This window comes from Dendronephthya gigantea, unplaced genomic scaffold (assembly GCF_004324835.1).
Source record: "Dendronephthya gigantea isolate DGI-Jeju-01 unplaced genomic scaffold, DenGig_1.0 000066F, whole genome shotgun sequence".
Classification (NCBI taxonomy): Eukaryota; Metazoa; Cnidaria; class Anthozoa; order Malacalcyonacea; family Nephtheidae; genus Dendronephthya; species Dendronephthya gigantea.
In genome coordinates, this window is record NW_021163076.1 from 542,353 (window position 1) to 565,164 (window position 22,812).

Here is a 22,812-nt window from a genome sequence, read left to right on the forward strand (position 1 = left end):
TCGATTACAGAGTCATGGGCTTTCTGAACGGGCTACCCAATATGTCCTCAAGTCCTGGCGACCAGGAACAGAAAAACAATACTCAGCCGCGTGGAAATGCTTTTGTTGCTGGTGTAATAGGGAACAAACGAATCCCCTTGAGGCATCTTTAGGAACCATGTGTGATTTCCTAACAGACCAGTTTGATGTACAAAACAAGTCTTATTCCACCGTAAACACTTATCGATCAGCCCTGTCCTCATTGCTTCCACCTGTTGATGGAAAAGTCTTGGGTGAGCACCCAGTTGTGGGAAGATTATTGAAAGAAATGTTCGTTTCTCTACCTCCAAGACCAAAGTATACAACGACTTGGAACGTTAATACTCTACTGAAGCATCCTGGAATGCTTCACCCTATTGAGAGTCTGTCACAAAAACAGCTTACATTGAAAACAGTTGCCTTGGCCGCCCTTGTTTCAGCTCAACGAAGTCAGACACTATCTGCATTATCCCTACATTCTATGGTGAGAACGGCGGAATAATATTGTTTCACTGCAAATTCTTAAAACTTCACGTCCTGGAAATTTCCCTTGACAGTCTCCTTCCCTAGGTTTTCAAACAACAAGAAACTTTGTGTTTACAGTTGTATCAATTATTATATACCGATTATGAACAGTTTTCGGGACTTAATTCCAATGCAGAACTAATTTCTTTCCTTTGGCAAACCACACCAAGCGGCGTGCGCACCTACCATTTCTCGCTGGCTAAAACTTGCCCTGGAAAAAGCGGGAATTGATGTAGCGACTTTTACTGGCCATAGCTATCGCTCGGAATCTACGTCGAAGGCCTGTAAACAGGGAGTGCCCCTTGATCTGATTCTTAGAACAGCTGACTGGACAAATTCTGGCACCTTTCGTAAGTTTTATAAGAAAGACGTTTATCAGGAAGATACATATGCGAGGACTGTTCTAACTGTGTAGTCCGTGTTTTATGTCCAGCATATTTGTTTTTTCATTAAAATTTATCATCAAAAAGACTTGGGTGGTTTGTGGACTATGCTCCGGCCTCACTTTGCTTTAAACAATGCATAATGATATCTGAATACCCACCCTAAAGGTGAGACCTTCGCAGTGTTACAGTGCAAGCCCCCTAAAAAGACAATGTGGGTTGGGCAAGTGGTGTCTTGTATACTGACTTATTTGCATGACAAAGAGCTTTGAACCGTGATGGCTTGGTGAATAGTGGCGAAAATTGCATAATGAACCCCTGGTGGTGCGTATTATACTTGGAGAATCACAATTATCCTGCCGGTAAGACCCTTGTCTAATTTTATGTTTTCATGGAGATCTCTAACCACATTGATGTTGTCCACAGATTGTGTGGTTCTTTGCCTTCCAGAACCACCTTTGTTAAGATTAAGGCTTGTTCTTGCATTTAAATATTTTCACGTGTGGATTACAATCAGGGAACCTTTCTTAAAAAGCGTTTTGTACAACAGCTATACTTTGAGTCTGGATATAAGTCTGGTGTGACTAGTTAGTAATTTGATTACTGTGCAACTTTGCTATTATAAGTTACGTTTGAATTCCCAGGAGCAGTAAGCCTTTTGTGCTTGTAACAGAGATATGATATTTATGCACATAGCTGACAATATTTTATGATTCTTCGGCTAGCATAATGGTGACACATTGAAATTATAACAATAGATCGATTTCTAAAGGTCTTCTTTTTTTTATACACCCTCTGGTATGGCGCGTTATTATTATCAAAATTCAATAACTTAAATCGAGCATTAAAACGATAAAACGGCAAGGATGTATACAAAACGACCATATCATAGATTGTAAACAAGCCAATCAATCATGCAGCAAGATTGAAAATAAATCAATTAACAAATTCTCAAATTGAACATCATGAATTGAAGATGAATATCATGATATTAATATAAACAAAGCCTTCGAAACGAACACCAAACACTCAAAACAAATGTAAGAGTACGCCTGTTCTGGCTTTAACTCCGGCCACATGCCAGTCTTTAATATAGAGCTTGTGAACATAAACAATACAGTTTATATTCGCATTTAGATGCCTTGCAAACCTATAAATGTTTGATCGCGAAATTCAGAAGCACAGAGTACTTTAAAAAGTATAGAAGTTCAATTGTTCAAAAATGTAAATAAACCGCATGATACATTCGCTTTGTCTTACACTTTGCCTTTGGAATTTGTGCTTATATAGTTATATTAAATCTTCAATCCTGTGCAAACTACGACGTGTCTACACACCCATACACAACCACATCTTGTTAAACGGCGAAATAGCAGCGATAGTATTAAAATACGACCAGTATCTACATGTATTAAATATATTCTTACCCCAATTCATTCTAAACTTAATCGAACAGCATGAAAAGAACGGTTTAATTGTTCCTCTTGGAGGAATTGCCGTATCATGCGAGCGAAATTGAATCGCGCATCGGAAAATTAGCTAAAGCTGTACACCACAACTCTTGGGAGATAAGACTGGGACGTAGATAAATACAGTTACATACACATTTCAAATACTAGAATGTTTCGTGCCATTTCAGACTTGCGACGACGAAAAATAAAAAAACAACAAAACAAAACCAGATCTGATTGCTTCCGGTTTTTCCATTCGCATTTTTGGCCTTTTTGTCCAACTTTTCTTTTTCTGCTGAAAAAAACGAGGTCGGAAGAAAAACTCAGCAGGTATGAATTATTCTTTTTTTACATGTAATAGGCAGAAATATAGATTTTGTTAGGAAATAACAAATCAATGTTTTTCCTAGGCAAGTTGCTAATCAAATTTGTGATGGTTTTCCATTGGCATTGTTTTTATGCGAGTTTATGACAGAAAAAATAGAAAAAATGACAGATGCAAAAGATCTATTAAGAGCCTGTGCAGTATATTTATTTAATGCTGTATTACATCTTGAAAATTCGAGTTCAAGACCAGTGAATAATGTCTCTGCATGTGAGGAAAGGACTGTTTCTGGATCCATAACTATCCCACCATCCAGGTTTCAACAACAACCATTGACACTAAGCAGTGCAATAGAAGACAGGGTGTTACTGGATATATACCATCACCTAATTCAACACCAAGGACTATAGCAGAAGAACACAGGCATTTATTTGGTTATAGACCCCTTCATTAAGCAGGAACACTTCAAAACCAAATAAAAGACGGGCTGTTTTAACCTCAAGTGGTGGACGAACACCCGTACCTATAAGAAATACATGGTCTCGCACCTTTATATGCTTACCAAAAAAGAATTCAAACACTGCCCCATCTGCATCAGAGAAAGTGAGCATGGCTTTAGCAGGACTAGAGGAACAAACAATCTGCTTCACCAAAGGTGGAAGTAGTGAGCATGTACATCAAAAGATCACAGAGACTTTCCCCATGCTTAGTGATGTGGGTGGATATGAAATACTAAGAACTGGTGAACGTGGCAATCGACAACTGATGCTCATTGCAATCCCTCCTGGTGGATATACTGTTACCTATCTTACGTCTACTATTGCATCTGCCAAAGGGTACATCAGGCCACTGCAAAGAGACATTCCTTTTAATGCAGCCATTAGCACTGATCCAAATCAAATGCAGGTAAGCTATTTATTGAGGTGTTTTTTCCATATAAATCAGCTAAGATTTCAACTTGGATTGATCATGTGAGGAGATTATACATCAATTTCATATGTAAAAACATATATAGATTTCAATTAGTCCAAAAGTCACATGTATCAATTGCCATGAAGCAGTAGCAATAATGGACAGAATGCATGCACACGAAGACGTTTGTGGAGGGGGTAGTTCCACCATGAGTGGAGAAAATGGAGCAATGTAAGTATTATAAATATAGTGCGTAATTAGGCAAACATAGATAATGATATTACATGATATTAGATGATAATTTCAAAAATCGTTTTAGTGAACCAGTTTTATTGCTTTCCTAATTATAGGTGTAACTATATGTGGGAGAATTTAAGCTAATACAATTGTTAAATTATGCTACAGACTGAATTAATGTTTAATAAAAAGTTCAAATAATACTATATACTCATACTCATAGTCTGGGCTGTGTAATGAAAAGATAATTATAATTCTAATTAACATGCTTTTGTGCATTCATTATTTAGTGTTACAATCACATTTTTTATATCACTTCAGATTAGGTACCTAAGGTACCATGGATTAGGTATGTCAGTGCTAACAAAACAAAGTTAATTTTAACAACATCAAACCAATGGTAGAAGAAAGCAATCTTGACAGTTTATATTAGCAGTAAAATATTCTTTGTACATCTATTTTTTATCAACTGTCTTCACATTTTTATTATTTCAAAATGATGAAAGCTTTGCTGAAAATGTAGCTAGACCATTTAATTGAGGGGGTTATATATTCATATAATCATGTTTATCTACTGTAAGAACAATAGTGTACAAAAGAAATCAGTAGGGCATAGGACGAATCACCCCACCAATTCAGCTTCTAGCTATGGCCCTGGCTGAAATTCTTTTAAAAGACATTTATCACTAGTTACCAGTAAAAGAAAAATTCAATACTTTGATTGTGTTTATATCATAGTGACAAGGACGAAGTAGAAATTATAGAAAGTTCACTGGAAAATGGTAAGTTAAATCTGACATGGCTACAGTAAATTAAGAAAAAGCAACTGCAATTTAATTAGTATATTTTTCTACCATTAGGCTTGACACAATTTGCAAAATATGTTTCCAAATATGGATACAAAATCATTGAGACACATTGTATAGTACAAATGGTAACATTGCTAAAATTTGCGAGTGCAAGAGGAAGTAACTACATTTCAGCGTTCCAAACACTGTACGCTGGGACACATAAAATGTTTGAAAATCAGGGCAATGGTATAACTCGTGAAGAATATGCAGACAGTTTTACACTGTTTGTGTTCAATCTCACTCCAGACCTGTGCCTAGGTGATCATGCACAACCAATTAGAAACGGAAATGTCTCGATCGAATGCCAGTTTGGAACGGCCTTGGAGGCGGCTATAAATATTGTGGTGCTTAGTGAATTTCAATGTCTTATCAAAATTGACGCAAACAGGAACGTGCTGTGTGACTTCACTAACTGAACATGAATACGCTGCAGATTTTGAATATATTAAAAAGTGACTCGTTTACAAAGACTGTATTTACAGACGTTTTACCATCAGATGGTTTACCTGGGCTAGTAAGAAGAAGACCAAAAGGTTTCGTAGTCAACACTGATCCGAGTAACAAACCCGGAAGTCATTGGTGTGCCTAGTTTGTCACAGAAGATGGGAGAGGAGAGTTTTGGGACTCGTACGCGAAAGCTCCAGGATTCTACAGTCAACACTTACTAGGTTTTTGGAGAAACATTGCAGTACATTTAGTTGGAACACGAGGGCTTTACAAGCACCCAACTCGGACGTGTGTGGACAGTATACGTTATTCTTTGCTTTCCATACATGTTTACGGATAGCAAAGAATGGAATGACATGCTTGTACGTGACTTTATACAAAAGTGGTGTGAATAAATGCAAATAATGTTAGTTTAAAAATACATTTATTGTAAAAAAAAAAAAGAAATAAATTATTTTAACCATTTATATGGACTACTGTTTATGACTTTACGCTGTTTCTTGCGTTTTTGCTGCATCGGCGTAAGATGTGGTTTGGGTGAGGGTTGGGGGACATGATCAGAAAGTCCTTTAGTTTTATATTCCGGAACAAGTCCTAAACGATTTTCGTTTCTGATAACGCCTTCGGGTACGTTTAAATGTCCCAACGCCTTCAAAAATAACTTCCAACCTGGTGGATTAAAGTTTTTCCTCTGACGCAATGAATCATTGACCAAATCGACGATATTAGTTCCGGGTACTGGTCTTCCTTTGAACATCATTTGACCTTGTTCATTCCATCCAACGACATCTTTGTTTGTTTTAAGTTTCTTCACCAACTGACGTGCTCTAGATTTTATTGTAGCTGGAACACTATCCAGTATGTCTGATTTAATCTCGTCATCATCTTTATCTCTGGCATTTTTTCTTCTTTATCTTCAGTCACAGAAGGTTCGACGTTAGTCACTCTAATAGGTGTACTCATACGTTTGTCGTAAAAATTTAAGTATCGCTGTAGGGACTGGTCGTACAATTTCGCCCTCTCATCAACGGGTATGTCTTGGCGTTGAAGTAGCTCTTGCATCTCGGTCAATTTCACCTACTTGTGCAGTCAAAGGTGGTACGAAAGGTTTCTTTCGTTGTTCGGCCATATGTTCGGGTACTGGTCTTCCTTTGAACATCATTTGACCTTGTTCATTCCATCCAACGACATCTTTGTTTGTTTTAAGTTTCTTCACCAACTGACGTGCTCTAGATTTTATTGTAGCTGGAACACTATCCAGTATGTCTGATTCAATCTCGTCATCATCTTTATCTCTGGCATTTTTTCTTCTTTATCTTCAGTCAGAGAAGGTTCGACGTTAGTCACTCTAATAGGTGTACTCATACGTTTGTCGTAAAAATTTAAGTATCGCTGTAGGGACTGGTCGTACAATTTCGCCCTCTCATCAACGGGTATGTCTTGGCGTTGAAGTAGCTCTTGCATCTCGGTCAATTTCACCTACTTGTGCAGTCAAAGGTGGTACGAAAGGTTTCTTTCGTTGTTCGGCCATATGTTCGGGTACAAGGACCAACCTTTTGACGTGTTCCATTTATAGAAAGTTAGCCAATTGTCCCACTGAAACTGAAGTGAGTAGAAGCGGTAGGAAGCCCTCCCCTTTCTGGACAAGACGTGCTCTTCTTTTTGCAATAGGATTTCGTTTGTCAGCTGCAAACTTTATATGTTTGGAGTGTGGTGCAATCTTTTTCGCTGTTTTTTGTTTCAGTTTAATTGTATCAAACCAGACGTTCAAAAGACACTGTCTTATAGCTTCCAGTAGATCGTCTTCGGTTGCTTTTAAAATAGCTTTTCTCAGTTCAGGTTTACACTTGGCTAATACTTTCAGAAGTTCGGAGTTCCTTTTCATGCAAGCAGACATGGTCAAATGATTGTTTTGCAGAAGCCATGAGTTACTTATACTCTTGGTTGGTAAACGCAATGTTTATCTGTTGGAAAGATACCGGATCTAACTCGAATTTCATTGGGATACGCTGGCGTAAGGTCCACAAACAAATAGGAATAAGGCTGTTTCGTTGCCAACTGGTAGGCTTGTTGGAAAAATTTCGTGTGACTAGGATATAACTGTTTAGCTAGATGAATAATTTGACTTGCGTCGCAAACGTTTTTCGTTAGACACAAATAACCTGCATTTAAGGATATGGTACGGTGATCTTTGCTGTGATGAAATAGGTTTTGTACAATGTATATGACACTAAGGTTACCATGATGTCATTTTTTGTAAATAATTTTGAAATAACTCCGTCCTTTTCACCCATCATGTCGTCAATGACATATAAATTACGTGTTTCAGGATTAATACTGTCTAGTATATCATCTGGCAGGCCTTGTATGAATTTTATTCCAGGGATTAAATTTTGTATTTCTCCAAACATATCTTGGTACTCAGCGTAATAGTACACAATATTTTCTGGAGGATTATCTGTCATGACGTTGACATAGCTCAAAAGTTTTTTCACAAATGTAGTTTTTCCCGACTTGGTACTTCCAGAAACTAAGAGGCCAAACGGATGTATTAACTGTATGGAGTACATGTTGACAATGAGGTTTTAAATAATCTGCAAGATGATTTATATCATACTACCAATTAGTTTATACAATTCGGTTAAAATTATTTCCAAGTCCAAAGGTGCACTTTTTGCACATATAAGATAAGGTTGCCTTTGCATAGAGGAAAGTTTATGCACGCCTGCCAAATGGTTAGATAATTTCCACAAATTTTTCCTACCACATATCGGGCAATCTTTACGTGTTCGAGGCATGATGTCAACTTGAAAGTGTTTGGAACTAAATCGCTTATAAGTGTCCTGTGCAGGACTTTTTTCTTCCCGGGTGTCCCTGAAGCACTCTAAGTGTCCCCGCGGGACTGGTTGTCCCGTGCGGGACTTTTTTAGTCCCTAAAGCTCTGGATGTGTGAAGGACTTTTCAAAGAGAAACATAGGTCACTAAGTGTCCCTGCGGGACTGATTGTCCCGTGCGGGACTTTTTTATTCCCTAAAGTTCTGGATGTATGAAGGGCTTTTCAAAGAGAAACATATAGCGGGACTGTTTGTCCCTTACGGGACTTTTTTAGTCCCTAAAGCTCTGGATGTATGAAGGGCTTTTCAAAGAGAAACATATAGCGGGACTGTTTGTCCCTTGCGGAACTTTTTTAGTCCCTAAAACTCTGGATGTGTGAAGGGCTTTTCAAAGAGAAACATATAGCGGGACTGTTTGTCCCTTGCGGGACTTTTTTAGTCCCTAAAGTTCTGGATGTATGAAGGGCTTTTCAAAGAGAAACATACAATATATAGCGGGACTGTTTGTCCCTTGCGGGACTTTTTTAGTCCCTAAAACTCTGGATGTGTGAAGGGCTTTTCAAAGAGAAACATACAACATATTGCCATTTTTAAAAGATCAACGATCAGCATTGTCCTAAAGTTGAAGTAGAAGCGTACGGGTTATGATTGGAGAGACATGCAAATGTAAAAACATTCTGCTAAAATCGTGATAACAAGCAAAACAAAATCATAGGCACACACACACACACTACGCACATACATTAATCGTGATTTTAGCTGAAATTCTTTTTTTTGAATTTGATGGTTCTTAAAAGAACCGGGTTTTTTTTTGTTTGTCAAAAGTTGATCACGACATCTCTTGCAAGATGTCGCGAATCAGATCTTCCCTCATCTCAAGTAGCAGCAGATTGTTGAATTCTACCAGTATTTCGGCATGTCTCTCAAAGACATACTGGTAGAACTCACGGAGCCTCTCCAGCTCTGCGTTTCTTTCTTTTTCCTCCTCTTTTTTTCTCCTTCGATAGCGCTTGAAGCGGTTCATCTCGGACATGTAGCAGTTATAGTGAATAATACCTTGAGGCGCGACTTATATAATACTCATTCTAACAATATGTGCGGTTTTAGGCGGGATGAAATTCTATGTGTGCGCACATGTTCACCGAGACGATCACCAAAACATATTAGCGGCGCGCCGACAGTTGATAATTACGCGTAGGTGTAGCACAAATGGTAGCGCAACACGAAAACGCCGACAATTGATAATTACGCGTAGGTGTAGCGCACACCGTAGCGTACATTGTAGCGCTACACCTGTGACGTTTTATGCACCACATCATATATAGATATAATAAATGCATGGAAAGAATAAACCCCGTCACATAAATCACTACACCAGCAATGGAGAACATTGTCGGAATAATCGACATGGATGGTTTTCAAGTCAAGAGGAAATTTCTGTGCAAGGAATTGGGAATGATTCCCGTTTCTTGTACAGAAGCAAGATCCTGCTTCTTTGATCTTGGGTTACGCTTCCAAGACTTGGAGGAAAAAGATAAAAAATCCTGCTGGTTCGTGAAGAAACACATTCACAAACTACCTTTTGGAGTGCCTAGGGGAGTCAAAGCATTTCAAATTTCGAATCTAGGTAATATTGTCCTAGACTTTCATAAATCCCTTCGTAAGGGTCCTTCATCAGCTATCGCCTACGAAGGGGGACACTTTGAGAGGGATTTGTTAAAAAGCCTAGACATTCCTAGCGTAAATTTGGAATGCTTTGGATGTCCTAAAGCTGATGCGTTGTTTGACAAACTAACACATATCAAAACCTGCGGCAACCATTTGGCGGAGAATGCCTACCATCACTGCGCAAAGGTCGAGCTGGAAGCCTATGCTGCGTGGCTAAAGAAACAATGCTAAAGACAAGACAAAACAAAACGGTTCTTTTAAGAACCACCAAATCTATAAAAGAATATAAATGAAATATCGAAATACACTGGGCAGCAGAAGAACAGACGGCCCTGATTTTTTCAAAAGTATACGTTTCTTGCGAGCGCAACCATTCACGCACGTCTTTTCGACTTATATTTGGACTTTTTTTTTTTGTCGCCCTTGCTGCACGATAGAGTTTCTCTAAACCGCCAAAACTAGCCTCGTGTCTGGTGTTGTAGTAAATTTTGCTTAGAAGAGTTTCCTTCTTCCTTTCCATCTAGCTCTGACTTGTAAATTAAAACACGTCCACCACAGCACGTACAAAGGCAGCGAATGCGTTTGAAAATCTCACGCAGTTCTATACTAGGTGTTTGCGGCTGTCCGAAGCAATTTCCCATGTTGGCATGACAAGCTTGACAAGCGAAATGAGCCCGGTGTCGTATTGCAACGCGCTTTTGGGACATTCTCCACTAATCGAAATGTTGTGCTTTTTGTTACTCGTTTTGTTTAATTTCTCAAGAGTCTTAACCTGTCCAAATTCTTGCACCTGTTCGACGAGTAGGAAAATGATTAATTGTGCGAATGGAGGTTTTACGAATATTCCTCATGTACGGGGAAATGGTGGACGGTATCGGACGTTGGTGATGGTTCACAACAAGATTACAAGAGTAACCAAGCAAGACATCGATGTGATATTAGATGGTTTTCAAGAACTGGACATGAGGGACAATCCTTTGAACTGTAGTTTACTACGTTCGTTACATCTGAATGATAACATAACTATACTTAGCGACTGTGCGTTCAGGTTTTTTAGTACGGCACCAGCGGTCACAAGCTACCACAGAAGCGCAAATTCGCATGGTTCGAATAAAACTTCAAATACAAACACTTTGGTTTATTTAAACGAAACTTCAACGGTACAAAAATATTCAAAACAGAAAGGAATGCTATGGCTGTTCGTTATACCGGTGGTGTTTGTCTTGGCAATGTGTGTTCTGTTCATACGGCGCTGTAGGCGTAGGTTCCAACAACAGAGACAACGTGTGATCAGCCAGTTACCACTAGAACTAAACCCACTCAGGAATGAAGAAGACGACGAAGTAATATTGTTTGAAATTAAAGAAAAACGTTTATAAGTTTATTGATATACATGATTACAACATTTCACTCTGCACTACGTTAGTTCACTCTTCACTATGCATTATGTTATACAATCTATTAAATGCTATGTTCAGGATTACTTAATAACAGTCTGTTTGTGCCTTCGTTACTTTCTTCGTTTCCCCCGAGGTAGAGGTTCTTCGTTTACGACTAGGCTGCACATGCTTTAATTTTGCAGTGCTTAAGTAAACATTAAAGTTTCTCTCCATCTCTTCTTGGCGCTCTAATAAATTTTCCAGACACTCCTCCATATTTAATTCCTTTGGTTCTTTACTCTGTCGAGGTACACATATTCCTATCTTACTCCACTTTAACCATTTCTTGCGTTCCTCTGTGTCCATACTGTGTACTTGGTCGAGATGATTTGCTAACCTTGCTAAATTTGTACTACCACAGCCAAACACAGGGCAGTTCCTACGCGTACGACCCATATTTAGATGATTGCTCAACAAACTCGATCTGTGTTTTCTCGGGCAATTTTTGTTCGATGTGCGATATTTATGTGCAAGCTACTCTTTGTTTGGAGGGGAACATGTTCAGGTTCGTCCTGTCATTAAAACCTATTACCAGTAATGTATGCATAAACGCGTTTGAACAAAGTCATCAACTGACAATGTGTGTAAACAAATGCTTGTGTGCACATCATCACGCGTGGGAGTAGCGCACACTGTAGCGCTCACAAATTACCTTTTGTAAACAATATGTTTGATACGAGAAGGATCTCCTCGCAAACCTGAACATTCCCTCCATCAAATTGGAGTGTTTTAGATGCCCGAAAGCGCAAATACTGATAAAAAATCTAGTATGGCTGCAGACCTGTGGGAAGCATTTGGCAGCCGACGCATATCAACATTGTCCTAAAGTTGAAGTAGAAGCGTACGGGTTATGGCTGGAGAGACAAATGTAATCACAAGCAAAAATAAAAAACCTGTTCCCTTCAGATTATTTAAGAAATGAACTCTTAAAATGAACGAACAGTCCTAGTAGGATTGAAAGAAACATTCTCATAATATCATGTAATAAAATAAACAGTCCTAATGCTATGGAAAGAAACATACTATTAAAATGTTGACATACTAAATGTGTATAACCTGACAAATAAAATATTTTTCTCGCAAATCCTTACTGTGTACTTAATTACGGTTTAATAACGTCACAGTCTCACTACTGTAGTGTCGTAGTTGAAGCTGTTTATTATGTTTCAATTTTAGTACAACAAGTGAAACAGAAATGGAAAAATCTATCAGATGGGTTCAAAAAGTGTCTAGACAGAAAACGAGACATGGAGAAGTCTGGGAGTGGGTATTCGAAACCACCAACTTGTCGCTTTTATAATCAGTTGCAATTCTTAAATGATTCTGTCAGTAACAGAAGTACTCATGATTCTGTCAGTAACAGAAGTACTCACACTAATATCCAATTAATAAGATGTGATTCACCAGATAAACCTCCAATGGAAATAACAGTACCTGATACACATACTACTATAGAAACGACAGTGCCAAAATCTGCTGTTTTAAACCTTACCCAAGCAAGTGGACAAAGCCAAGCAAGTGACCAATATAATAGTAAGCAGCAAGTCACACGGAATCTAAAACCTGAATTTCCACAAGCCATTGTTGTTCCCAAAAGAAAAAAGAAACTTGAACTTAATCCAGTTGAGCAATTCCTAATCAAGTAAATTGATAAGAAAGATCAAGAAAATAAATTATCAAGCAGTAAATCAGAAGATGAAGATGAGCAGTTTTGTTGCAGTATTGCACACACATTAAGAAGACTTTGACAGATCTCTTTGAGGAAGAATCAATTAGCTAAAATAAAAATGCAGCAGTTGCTTTTTGATTTAGAGTTCTCTGATGATTCCTGATGTTATAAATGATCTGAGGAACTGTTAATTACTGGACTTAATAAAATATTTGATAAAACAGTTAAAATGGCCAAAACATTTTCTGAAGATCTTTGTTGTTATATTGTTTCTATAAATATTTGCATTTAAGTTGTTCCATGAACAATATTTCATATAGTAAAAGCATTTGTAACTATATTTAAGAAGCAAAGAGTGTTTATTTACATATATATTTTAGCTTTTAAAAAGTATTATTACCTGTGTGAAATGGTTTGAATAATATATGAAAAATTACAGCGATCGATATTCCGGGCGGAAATCTTAGTTCAGTCAAAAATATTACAGCCCAGACTACAGCTTCAATAAATTATATATATATTACTAGTCTTTTGTTAATCTTTTATGGCTCTTTAAAGCTGTAGTCTGGGCTGTAATATTTTTGACTAAACTAATATATGAAATATATCCTCTCATGATGAGAAGCAATGTTTCACTTATTCATTACATTCACTCTAATAACATAATGTTCTCATGCATAACAACAAGATAACATTTTTTGCCCCACCTTTGGGCTGGAGGGATTTTAGCCCATCAAGCTGCAAAGCTTCTCCATTGAAGAATAAAATCACCTGGCATTAGAGGGGAAAATATAAGTAGGGAGCACTGTGGTCTATTGCAGCTCAATGGGTTAAAGCTTATGTAATTGTTTTACAAGTTTCAACCTCTGTTAACACTATCAATGTCAGCTTACATCTACTGAGTACATTTCCCATTGCCAGAGAACTTCTCCAACTGGCGAACAAAAATAGTTTGCAAAACTGTCTCGGGTATGTTTTGCAGCCTTGCTGTAGTTATTTGATCCAATGCTATTTAGAGGTTTTAAACTTGTATCATTTTGAATGATAGTCCTCCATTCACCATTCACTTGTCGACCATTAATCTCATAATCAGCAAATCCTGGTGGACAATAACAATTTTCATCATATTGTCTGCCAGCCATGAGAAAATTGTGTAGGGCAACACAGCCTCTGTAACAGCTTCAGTGGTATTAATCCTGGAGTGAATCGGGCAGTGAAATACATGAAATCTTGCTGCCAATATTCCAAATGCGCATTTTCTACGATTCTTCGAGCTCTTGAGATCCTATAATTGGCAACTAATTTTCTGATATCCAAATTTGCTTCTGCATATGGCTTACCGATGTCCACAAGGGTGAAACGATAATTACCATCGCATACTGCTAACAAAACAATACTAAATGACTTTTTATAGTTGAAAAAAAGTGACCCACTAGATGGTGGTGCCTGAATTTCGATATGTTTCCCATCCATTGCACCAACACAATTAGGAAAGTTCCATTTTTTCTCAAAAACATGAGCTATTTTTTTCCAGTCATCAGCATGTTGTGGTACTTTTAAGTGACCATCTTCCAAAAGTGATTGCCATATTATTTGAGCAGTTTCATGGACAATCCTACTTACTGTTGTTTGCCCAATACAATAGCTTGCTGCTATAGAGGCATACGCATTTCCTGTTGCCAAATATTGTAATGTAACACAAAGACATTCTGCGGGGGATATAACTCCTGGCCTTGTATTGGCTTTGGTTATCTTTGGCACGACTAAAGGTAAAAGTTTTTCAAATTGACTTGGCATCATCCTGAACATTTTAAAAAACAGCTCGTGATCAACTATGATAAGTTCTTTAACCAAGCAATGAAATTCTCCTTTGACTTCACGTTCGCAAAACACTTTACGGATCCAAAATCGTTTTCTGTACCTCATCATACTTTTTTTTTCCGACGTCTGTACAATAATCAGTTGCTCCTTGGCTAGCGCCGTCTTGGAGAACAAACGTCGAGAATGTTTTCGCGAACAGGTCACGATTGTGTGGAAATTGCATACGAAAATTTCATGCGAATTTTTTTCGCCTTTCGCGTTTTTCGCCAGTTTCACCGCGAAAAATTTCGCTCGTGGAATCAGGCCTTTAGTCTGTTTCGATGTACGACAATGGGATTATCCAGAGGGTGACACAGGAACTGCAAGGAAGAGAGTTTTATCTCCCACATAAGCCCAGTGGTGAAAGAGAATGCAGAGAGCATGAAGCTACACATAGTTTACAATGCGTCAGCGAAGGCAAATGACAACTCTCCAAATGACTGTTTAGAGATGGGGCCCACCATTACAAAATCTTTTGTGGAATGTTCTAGTACGGAATCGGTTTAAACCAGTGGCAATCCCAGCAGATATAAAGCAAGCATTCCTTCAAATACGGATAAAAGAAGAAGATTGTAAGTGGTTTAATTGGATCAATGAGGAAAACCCCGAAGAGATCACAGTGTTTTGGTTCACATGTGCGCTATTTGGGCTTAATCAATCACCCTTCCAGGGGCGCCAGAATATCGATAATAACGGGGGCAGATATTCATATATTCGTGTTCGCAGATCGTAAAAACAATCGATTTCAAAAGGAGTTAATAATGCAGAACACGAATATATGAATATCTGCCCCCGTTATTATCTGTATTCCGGCGCCCCTGCACCCTTCTTATTTGGAGGAACTTGAACAACACCTCTTCAGCCAAAAGCTAAATTTCCGCTGGAGGTTGCTGAAATCAAGAATGGATTGTACGTTGATGACATGTTGAGTGGAGGGTACGTGGTGGAGAAGAAGTCCAAAGGAGAGAGGCATAGAGATCTTTGACAGGGCCCAGTCCAAATTACACAAGTGGCATTCCAATGTGGAAGAGATGGAAGGAAGTGGCCAATCGTTTAGCAAAACCGACAACAACTTGAGTTACACAAAACAGCAGCTAGGTGTGAAGAGCAAGGAAACAAAACTTCTGGGTCTACCATGGAATAAAGCTGAAGATAAGATAGGAGTGCAGTTCCCAGAGAACACTGGTGATAAAGTTGCAACTAAGCGAACAGCATTGAGCACAATATATATACAATCCCCTGAGCATAATTTCTATGGTTAGCGTGTAAGGAAAAATTATCTATTGTGTCATCTGTGGTTGCAACTTACCTTGGGACAAGGAACTGCCTAATGACCTAAAGAAGTGTTGGAAGAAATTGTGTGAAAAATTGCCAATCAAGATGGAAGTTCCTAGAAGTCTTGCCCCACATGGAGAAGAGATTCAAGCTATCAATTTACATGCATTTGGAGACACAAGTAAACAGGGAATGTCAATGGCAGTATACGCGGTAATACACCAGAATCCAGGTGCGAAGCAAGGACTAGTTACAGCAAAGTCTTGGTTAGGAATAAGGGACTAAGGTTACCAAGATTAGAGTTGGTTTCTGGTCAGATGGCGATGAACTGCTGGGCGATGTAAGGGCATATTGCTTGATTGTCTTCCAGTATGACATTGCTACAGATGGCTGGATAACATAGTCGCCTTATATTGGATCAGCGGTTGTGGGAACCATAAACAGTTCGTAAACAATCGAGTAAAACTTGTCAGAGAGAAGAGCTACATTACCTGGAGACATGTGGGAAATAAAAAGAACCCAAGAAGAGAGGAAATGCTGTTTGCAGATTCAATTTTCCATTACCACCAATACCACGAACTATGATTTTAGAGCCTTGATGTAGACGAAGATATCTTGGGTACATGAAAGAAAACTTTAGAACAAATACGTTTTTTATTAAACTCTATTAAAGCTGATGAAACCATGACCTTTGATGAGTTTTTTGAAAAGTTAAATTTATCGGAACAGCAATATCTAAAAGCAATAGAGCTTTCTCTTAAACATAACACTTTATTATTGAAACAATTGCCTGCTGAGATAAGAATCAACTGTTACAATCCATATTTACTCAGAACATGGAAAGCGAACATGGATATTTAATATGTGTTAGATCCTTACACTTGTGCTGTTTATATATCCTTTAATATATTACTGAAGGTCAAAGAGGAATGAGCAAGTTACTTTGTAAAGCATGCGAAGGAGCAAAAGAAGGCAATAAGAATATTGTTAACAAAGTGAGACATATTGGTAACAAATTTCTCAACGCTGTCAAATAAGTGCATTAGAGGCTGTCTACCTAGTAATGCAAATGTCTTTGAGATGATTATCTTGAGAATTCCAATTTATCAATACATCTAACCTAGGTGAAAGACATTCTTATTAAAAAGCATGGATAAAATTAAATAACTCCCTGATAATTCTGTTGATATTGAACCAGATAACATTATTAAAAGATATCAGAGAAGACCAAGGAAATTGGGAAATTTATGTCTGGCCGATTTTATTGCTTGGTTCAATTGTAAAATGACTGTAACCAACAAAGCAAACAAAAATCAAATTCATCAGTAACAGATTATTATATCTTAGAGAGTAATTTCGATAATAATGGTCCGAAGGCAAGTGAATGGGATTGCGTTGACCCTGATAAATTTTATTGGTATATATCCCCAAACAAACAATGATAAAGGACTTGTTGTAAAAAGGCTTAATTATGCTGATTTTAGAAAACTTGTCCAATCACTTAATGTTGAACAAAAAGAGTTTTTTTTACCATGTACTAAACTTACTGAAGTTTTTTCTATCAAGACTGAGCTGCCAATGAGACTATTTTTTGGTGCTGGTGTTGGTAAAAGTATTGTCATTAATGCTTTGTATGAAGATCTTATAAGATGCTTAAATTCTCAACCTCAGAATGATGCTGATTATGTCAGTGTTGTAAAAGTTGGCCCAACAGCCAAAGCTGCTTTTAACATACGAGGAGATGCACTTCATTCCGCCTTTAAAATTCCAGCGAACAAAGGATTTAATTATTGCGACCAGCGAGTGAGCTGGGAGAAAAGAAAAATATACCACTGGCTCCGATTAGCCTTTGACAGGGTTCACACCATCTCAGAAATTCGCATTCCATATTTGGGAGAGTTTTCTATACATGGAATTTCATTCCACATGGAATTTCATTCCGCATGGATTCCGCATGGAATGATGGTCGATGGAAAACAGTTTTTCTTTTCTTTTCAAGTCAGCGAACCAAGGAGAAACTTTAGAAATATTTTTAGGTTAGAAATATATTTACATAATTTTGAAAATTATTCACATGGTAAGTACTGTATTCAAAGCTCTTTTTGTGTGGGTAAATATTTACTTGTGGCATAGAGTGGCATAGTTAATTGTAAAAGTTGTGTGTTTGAAATCGAGACGATTATTCAAAAATCAAATTGCCAATTTTAACAAGACCAATTGTGGTTTGTCCAATGTGGACTTTTAACTAAAAGAAACAAAAAAAGCATTTGCATAACAGTTCTTGTGGAATTTATGCTACGTGTTCATCTATAAAGTGCGAATGACCAATAATATACTCCATCTCCATTATGTCAACTTTTATGAATCTAAATGCCGAAAGTATAAATGATTTATTATTTCGTCTGAGAGAAAGGTTAGCGAGAAAAATTTACAACCATATGATGTTGGTGGATCAGGGGACTGCTTCTTTAGATCGGTTTCTCACCAGCTGTTTGGTACGCCAGATCGTCATTTAGTAATCTGTTTAGCAGGGGTTAATCATTTGGCAGAAAACCCTCAGTATTATATTGAATTCAATGCTTATGATTCCTGGTTAGATTATTTAACAACAATATAAAAAGTTGGCACTTGGTGTGATAACATCATTATACAGGCCATTTGTGATGTATTTAAGTAAGTAAGGCCTCTGAAACAGAGGAACAAAGAGAAATAAGACTTACTCGAAACAAGGAGTACAGGAAAAAAAAGAAAATGGATTTTAAGTCTGTAGAGCATGATACCTCTGCAGCAAAACAAAAAATAGGTACGCTAAGCGTACATGTATCTGCGAATGGACAATGGATATGGGTGGTCAAACCTAAAACAGAGGTCACCTTTATTTTATTATTTTAAGTTTATTTTGTAAATCTGTAACGTTTTTTTCGAGATTATACAGATCACTAAAAATACAGATGAACGGCCAGCGTAATTGCATAGGTAGCCCAACAATCAGGTTTTTGATGAAACAAGACACTCTTGCCAGGCTCAAAATATTTTGATCGTGCGCTGCACTACGTATATAGTATGTAGAATATCCTATTTTCAATATACATAGTTTAAATATGATCAAAATATTAACATCTATTCTATAAAATACGCCAAAAAAATTACAGCCCCTAAGTGTAGGGTAGTTTTACTATAATTGTACGTCGTTTTTTTGCAGTGAAACGCGATTAAAAAATGAAAATATGCGAAAAGTTTGTTGAAACCTGCCATGTCCCGATGCGGGATGCTTGTTGCCATGCAAAAACATCAATTTCAAAACTCGTATACGCGATGCTATTGGTCATATTGCTCAAAAGGCGTTTTGATAAGCCAAATTTCCAAAACACTCTTATGGATGTTATGAATGATTGATCCTGCATCTTGTGAATTAAATATGTATTTTTATTGAAAATTAAACTATTTAGATCGAAAAATTTCAGCTTAGTTGTTCAATAAATATATAATTTTGTTTTAATTTTGCATTTTGAACAACCGGGCCCTGGGGACGAGGATGGTTTGTATTCGGAACTGGTCGGTTTGTGCTCTTTTGTCTCTTTCCTTCTCGGCTTCTCTCTTTTCAACTCAGCTCTTTGAATTGTCAAGGCGAAAAATCATGTTGAAGTCCAAAGACGAACAAGAAGGTAAACTCATTGTAAAATTATATATCCTTTAATCCTTTTTTCTTCAATGAATCATGCTTTTTATTAATATTTTTATATTCCGCATCTTATGCAAATGATCATGTCAACGTGCATGGGCTATGCGCACTGATCAGTGGCTATGCGGCTATGGCATATTAAAATGGTTTTAAACAGAGTTTTATATGTATTTCAGATTCATCATTGGTGGGATACATTCACAAATTGAGTCCTATAAAAACATCAAAAAATACAAATACGAAATACTTCAATTGCAAGATACAAGTCGCGAATGAAAAAGCTGTATGTTATTCACCCGAGAAAAGAGTGAAGATTCAACAAGCTTGCGAAAACAAGTCGCCAGTGAAAATCTTTGGGGCAAAGCGAAACAGATTGACCGCATTCAATGCCAATAGTGAAGAATACACTATAACCAAACCAGCCAAGATTACTTGTGCTGCTGTGGACTTTGAAATTAACGAATCTGTCGCGCATCATCTGGTCACTGTCAAAGATTGCTTGAGTGCCAACATATTTGAAACGGTGGACCTCAAAGTCAAGGTGATTACAAAGTCCGAAAAGAAGCAACCTGTCACCATCAATCAGCAAACCAAGTACCAGGCTGATTGCATAGTTGCAGATGAGACTGGTTCAGTCAAGTTGGTATTGTGGGAAGAAAGTATTAATAAAATACATTCCGGTAAAAGTTACCACATCCAGGAATTAACAGTTTGTGTCTTCGATGACAAGAAATATGTGAATACCAATGAGGCAACTGTCGTATTAGAGATTGATGACCTACGTGATGTCAATCTAACATCTGAGGAACTACAAAATAATATTATCACTTGTCATTGCATCGGGGTAAATATTAAGAAAAGTTCCTCCTGTATTGCCTGTAACAACTCCTTGGAGAACGTCACACCTGAAGAGGAAACTATAACGTGCCCAAACTGCAATTTGACAACATTTGTCACCATGTCTAAAACAAAACTGGTATGCCAAATAATGTTAAAGATCGATGAAGAAATGGCAAGTTATACTATGTTTAATGATGGGATTTCCAGTTTTCTAAGAACTATTGGGAATCCAACACCTATGAATGAGATACCAATAATGGAACTGAAAAAGTTATTTTTGAAAGCTGGTCCAAAACAGATGATCATAGATAGATCCCAAAAACTGATTTTTCAGTACTTGTGACATTTTTCCTCATGTAGTTAAGATTTATGGGACTGGTTATGCCAAAAACGGATTTTTCAATATTTATGACATTCAATATTTTTGTCATACTGTTAATATTTTTGGGATAGTTTATAACATTCTTCTGAGGCATTCATAGTAAGGCATTCAGAATAGGTGACAATTTTGTTGTAGTTGACTTTCTGTTATATGTTTTTTGGGTTTGTATTATACTTGGAGACTTTAGTCTGAGTGTTGTAATCTGAAATTTCAATGTTTTCTGGGTAGTATTAAAAATTTGTCAAAATACATCTTTTTTACTTTTTTCTATCCTCTTGTGCAATGAACATAGAGCAATGCAGAAGCAAAGAGTGCAAAAATTCAATTTAACTGCTTAAGAGTCAAAATGAGGAGAAACTTGGCATAATAATGATACTGTTTTCAATTTGCTTCATTGCATTTATAAAACTTTAATGATTAATCAAATTAAAGTTGTAGTAGATGATAACTGAACAACGTTAACATGATGTTGACAGTTGTGCTTTGTTATACATTTTAAGCAATATTTTTTAACATCCTTTTTGCATTATAAAACTGACAAAATTGCATTTTTATGCATTCCTTGAGTACTATTCTGTGCACATACAATGAGGGAGTGTTGCCTCTGTGCACAGGTTACTTAAGTTACATTCACAAGCTTCTGGATATAGTCCATGATTAGGTCACTCGGGACTGTTGTCAGCATACAAGTCATGTTATGAATAGTACAATTATACCAAGAATGTTGAAAATCTGGAGTATAATCCATATATATATAGGACTTTATACATTGTATGTCAGACCACAGTTGATTAATATTGTGGTCAGACCTATCCATGATATATCACTGTAGATATCAAGAAGTTCACTTGCACCATAGCACATCTGTACATGTTGATTTAGCACATTGTATGCCAGATCCATTGATGATATATAATCAGTGTTGGTGTCAAGAATTGTCTTGTTACTCTTGTAGTATAACACATGTTGGTTTGGTAATTGTATGTGAGATCCATCCATGATATATTATCAGTGTGGGTGTCAAGAAGTCCTCTTTCAGTTTCACCATATCACATGTTAGTTTGTAAGTGCTGTTGTTTGTATATAATTATCCACCAATATTCAATACATTTCCATTCATATTTTCCAACTCTAATCTATAAAAACACAACATTTTGCAAGAAAAAACAAATAGACAACATAATTGAGGGATGGGAGGGACATATAAAAAGTAGAAGTACATGCTTACTTATTATGTTGCTAAATCTACCTGAAACCAATTAATCAAGGCACAAACTGCCTTGTGATGAGAAAAGTAAGTTTCTAAAATGTGTGAACTAGCTTGTGACTCTGGTAGATTTGTATAAATATGATCAATTAGAGTATGATTGTCTGTAGTGACATTAGACACCAATTGTCTGTAGTTGTAGTCATTGATAAAAAGGTTATATAAAGGCCTTCTATTGGTTTCATCCAACCAATTCATATTAAAATCACCTATGAAAATGTTAAATTGTGAGGTATATAAGCACAATACTTCATTTAATGCTGCACATAATTGCTGGACTGGAATTCTGGGTGATCGATATACACCAATTATAGTAACATGTGGAAGAATCATTGCTCTCATCATGGTTATTTCAATACCATTAACATTATGACTATGCAGGTATCCAGGTAAGAATTCAACTCTGCTAAATACTGCCATACCACCAAAAGGTCTGGTAGTAAAAGAGTGACCATCATTTCTGAACAAGGTGTAACCATCAATATCATACATACTATCATTATCTGAATGCAAAAATCGAGTTTCAGAAAAAATATTTATGTCAACCAATTCCAAGTCCAACCAATTCATATTAAAATCACCTATGAAAATGTTAAATTGTGAGGTATATAAGCACAATACTTCATTTAATGCTGCACATAATTGCTGGACTGGAATTCTGGGTGATCGATATACACCAATTATAGTAACATGTGGAAGAATCATTGCTCTCATCATGGTTATTTCAATACCATTAGCATTATGACT

The 22,812-nt window shown here is 37.1% G+C and overlaps 1 protein-coding gene across 1 annotated transcript; it reads right to left on the bottom strand.

Annotated features, from left to right (window-relative positions):
* Positions 1 to 13,643: 13,643 nt before the first annotated feature.
* Positions 13,644 to 14,685, bottom strand: LOC114530792. Its single transcript, XM_028552413.1, has 2 exons — positions 14,100 to 14,685; positions 13,644 to 13,858 (listed from the first exon to the last, which is right to left on the bottom strand). Exons 1-2 carry the CDS (start codon positions 14,683 to 14,685, stop codon positions 13,644 to 13,646), a joined length of 801 nt encoding a protein of 266 aa, XP_028408214.1.
* Between the last annotated feature and the right edge of the window lie 8,127 nt (positions 14,686 to 22,812).

What these genes read in the sequence shown, in the direction of transcription:
- LOC114530792 (XM_028552413.1), bottom strand. Translation starts at nt 14,685, where the DNA reads ATGAGGTACAGAAAACGATTTTGGATCCGTAAAGTGTTTTGCGAACGT. An exon ending in TTTCACCCTTGTGGACATCG is followed by an intron (nt 13,859 to 14,099) that starts GTAAGCCATATG and finishes ATTGTCCACCAG; the next exon opens with GATTTGCTGATTATGAGATT.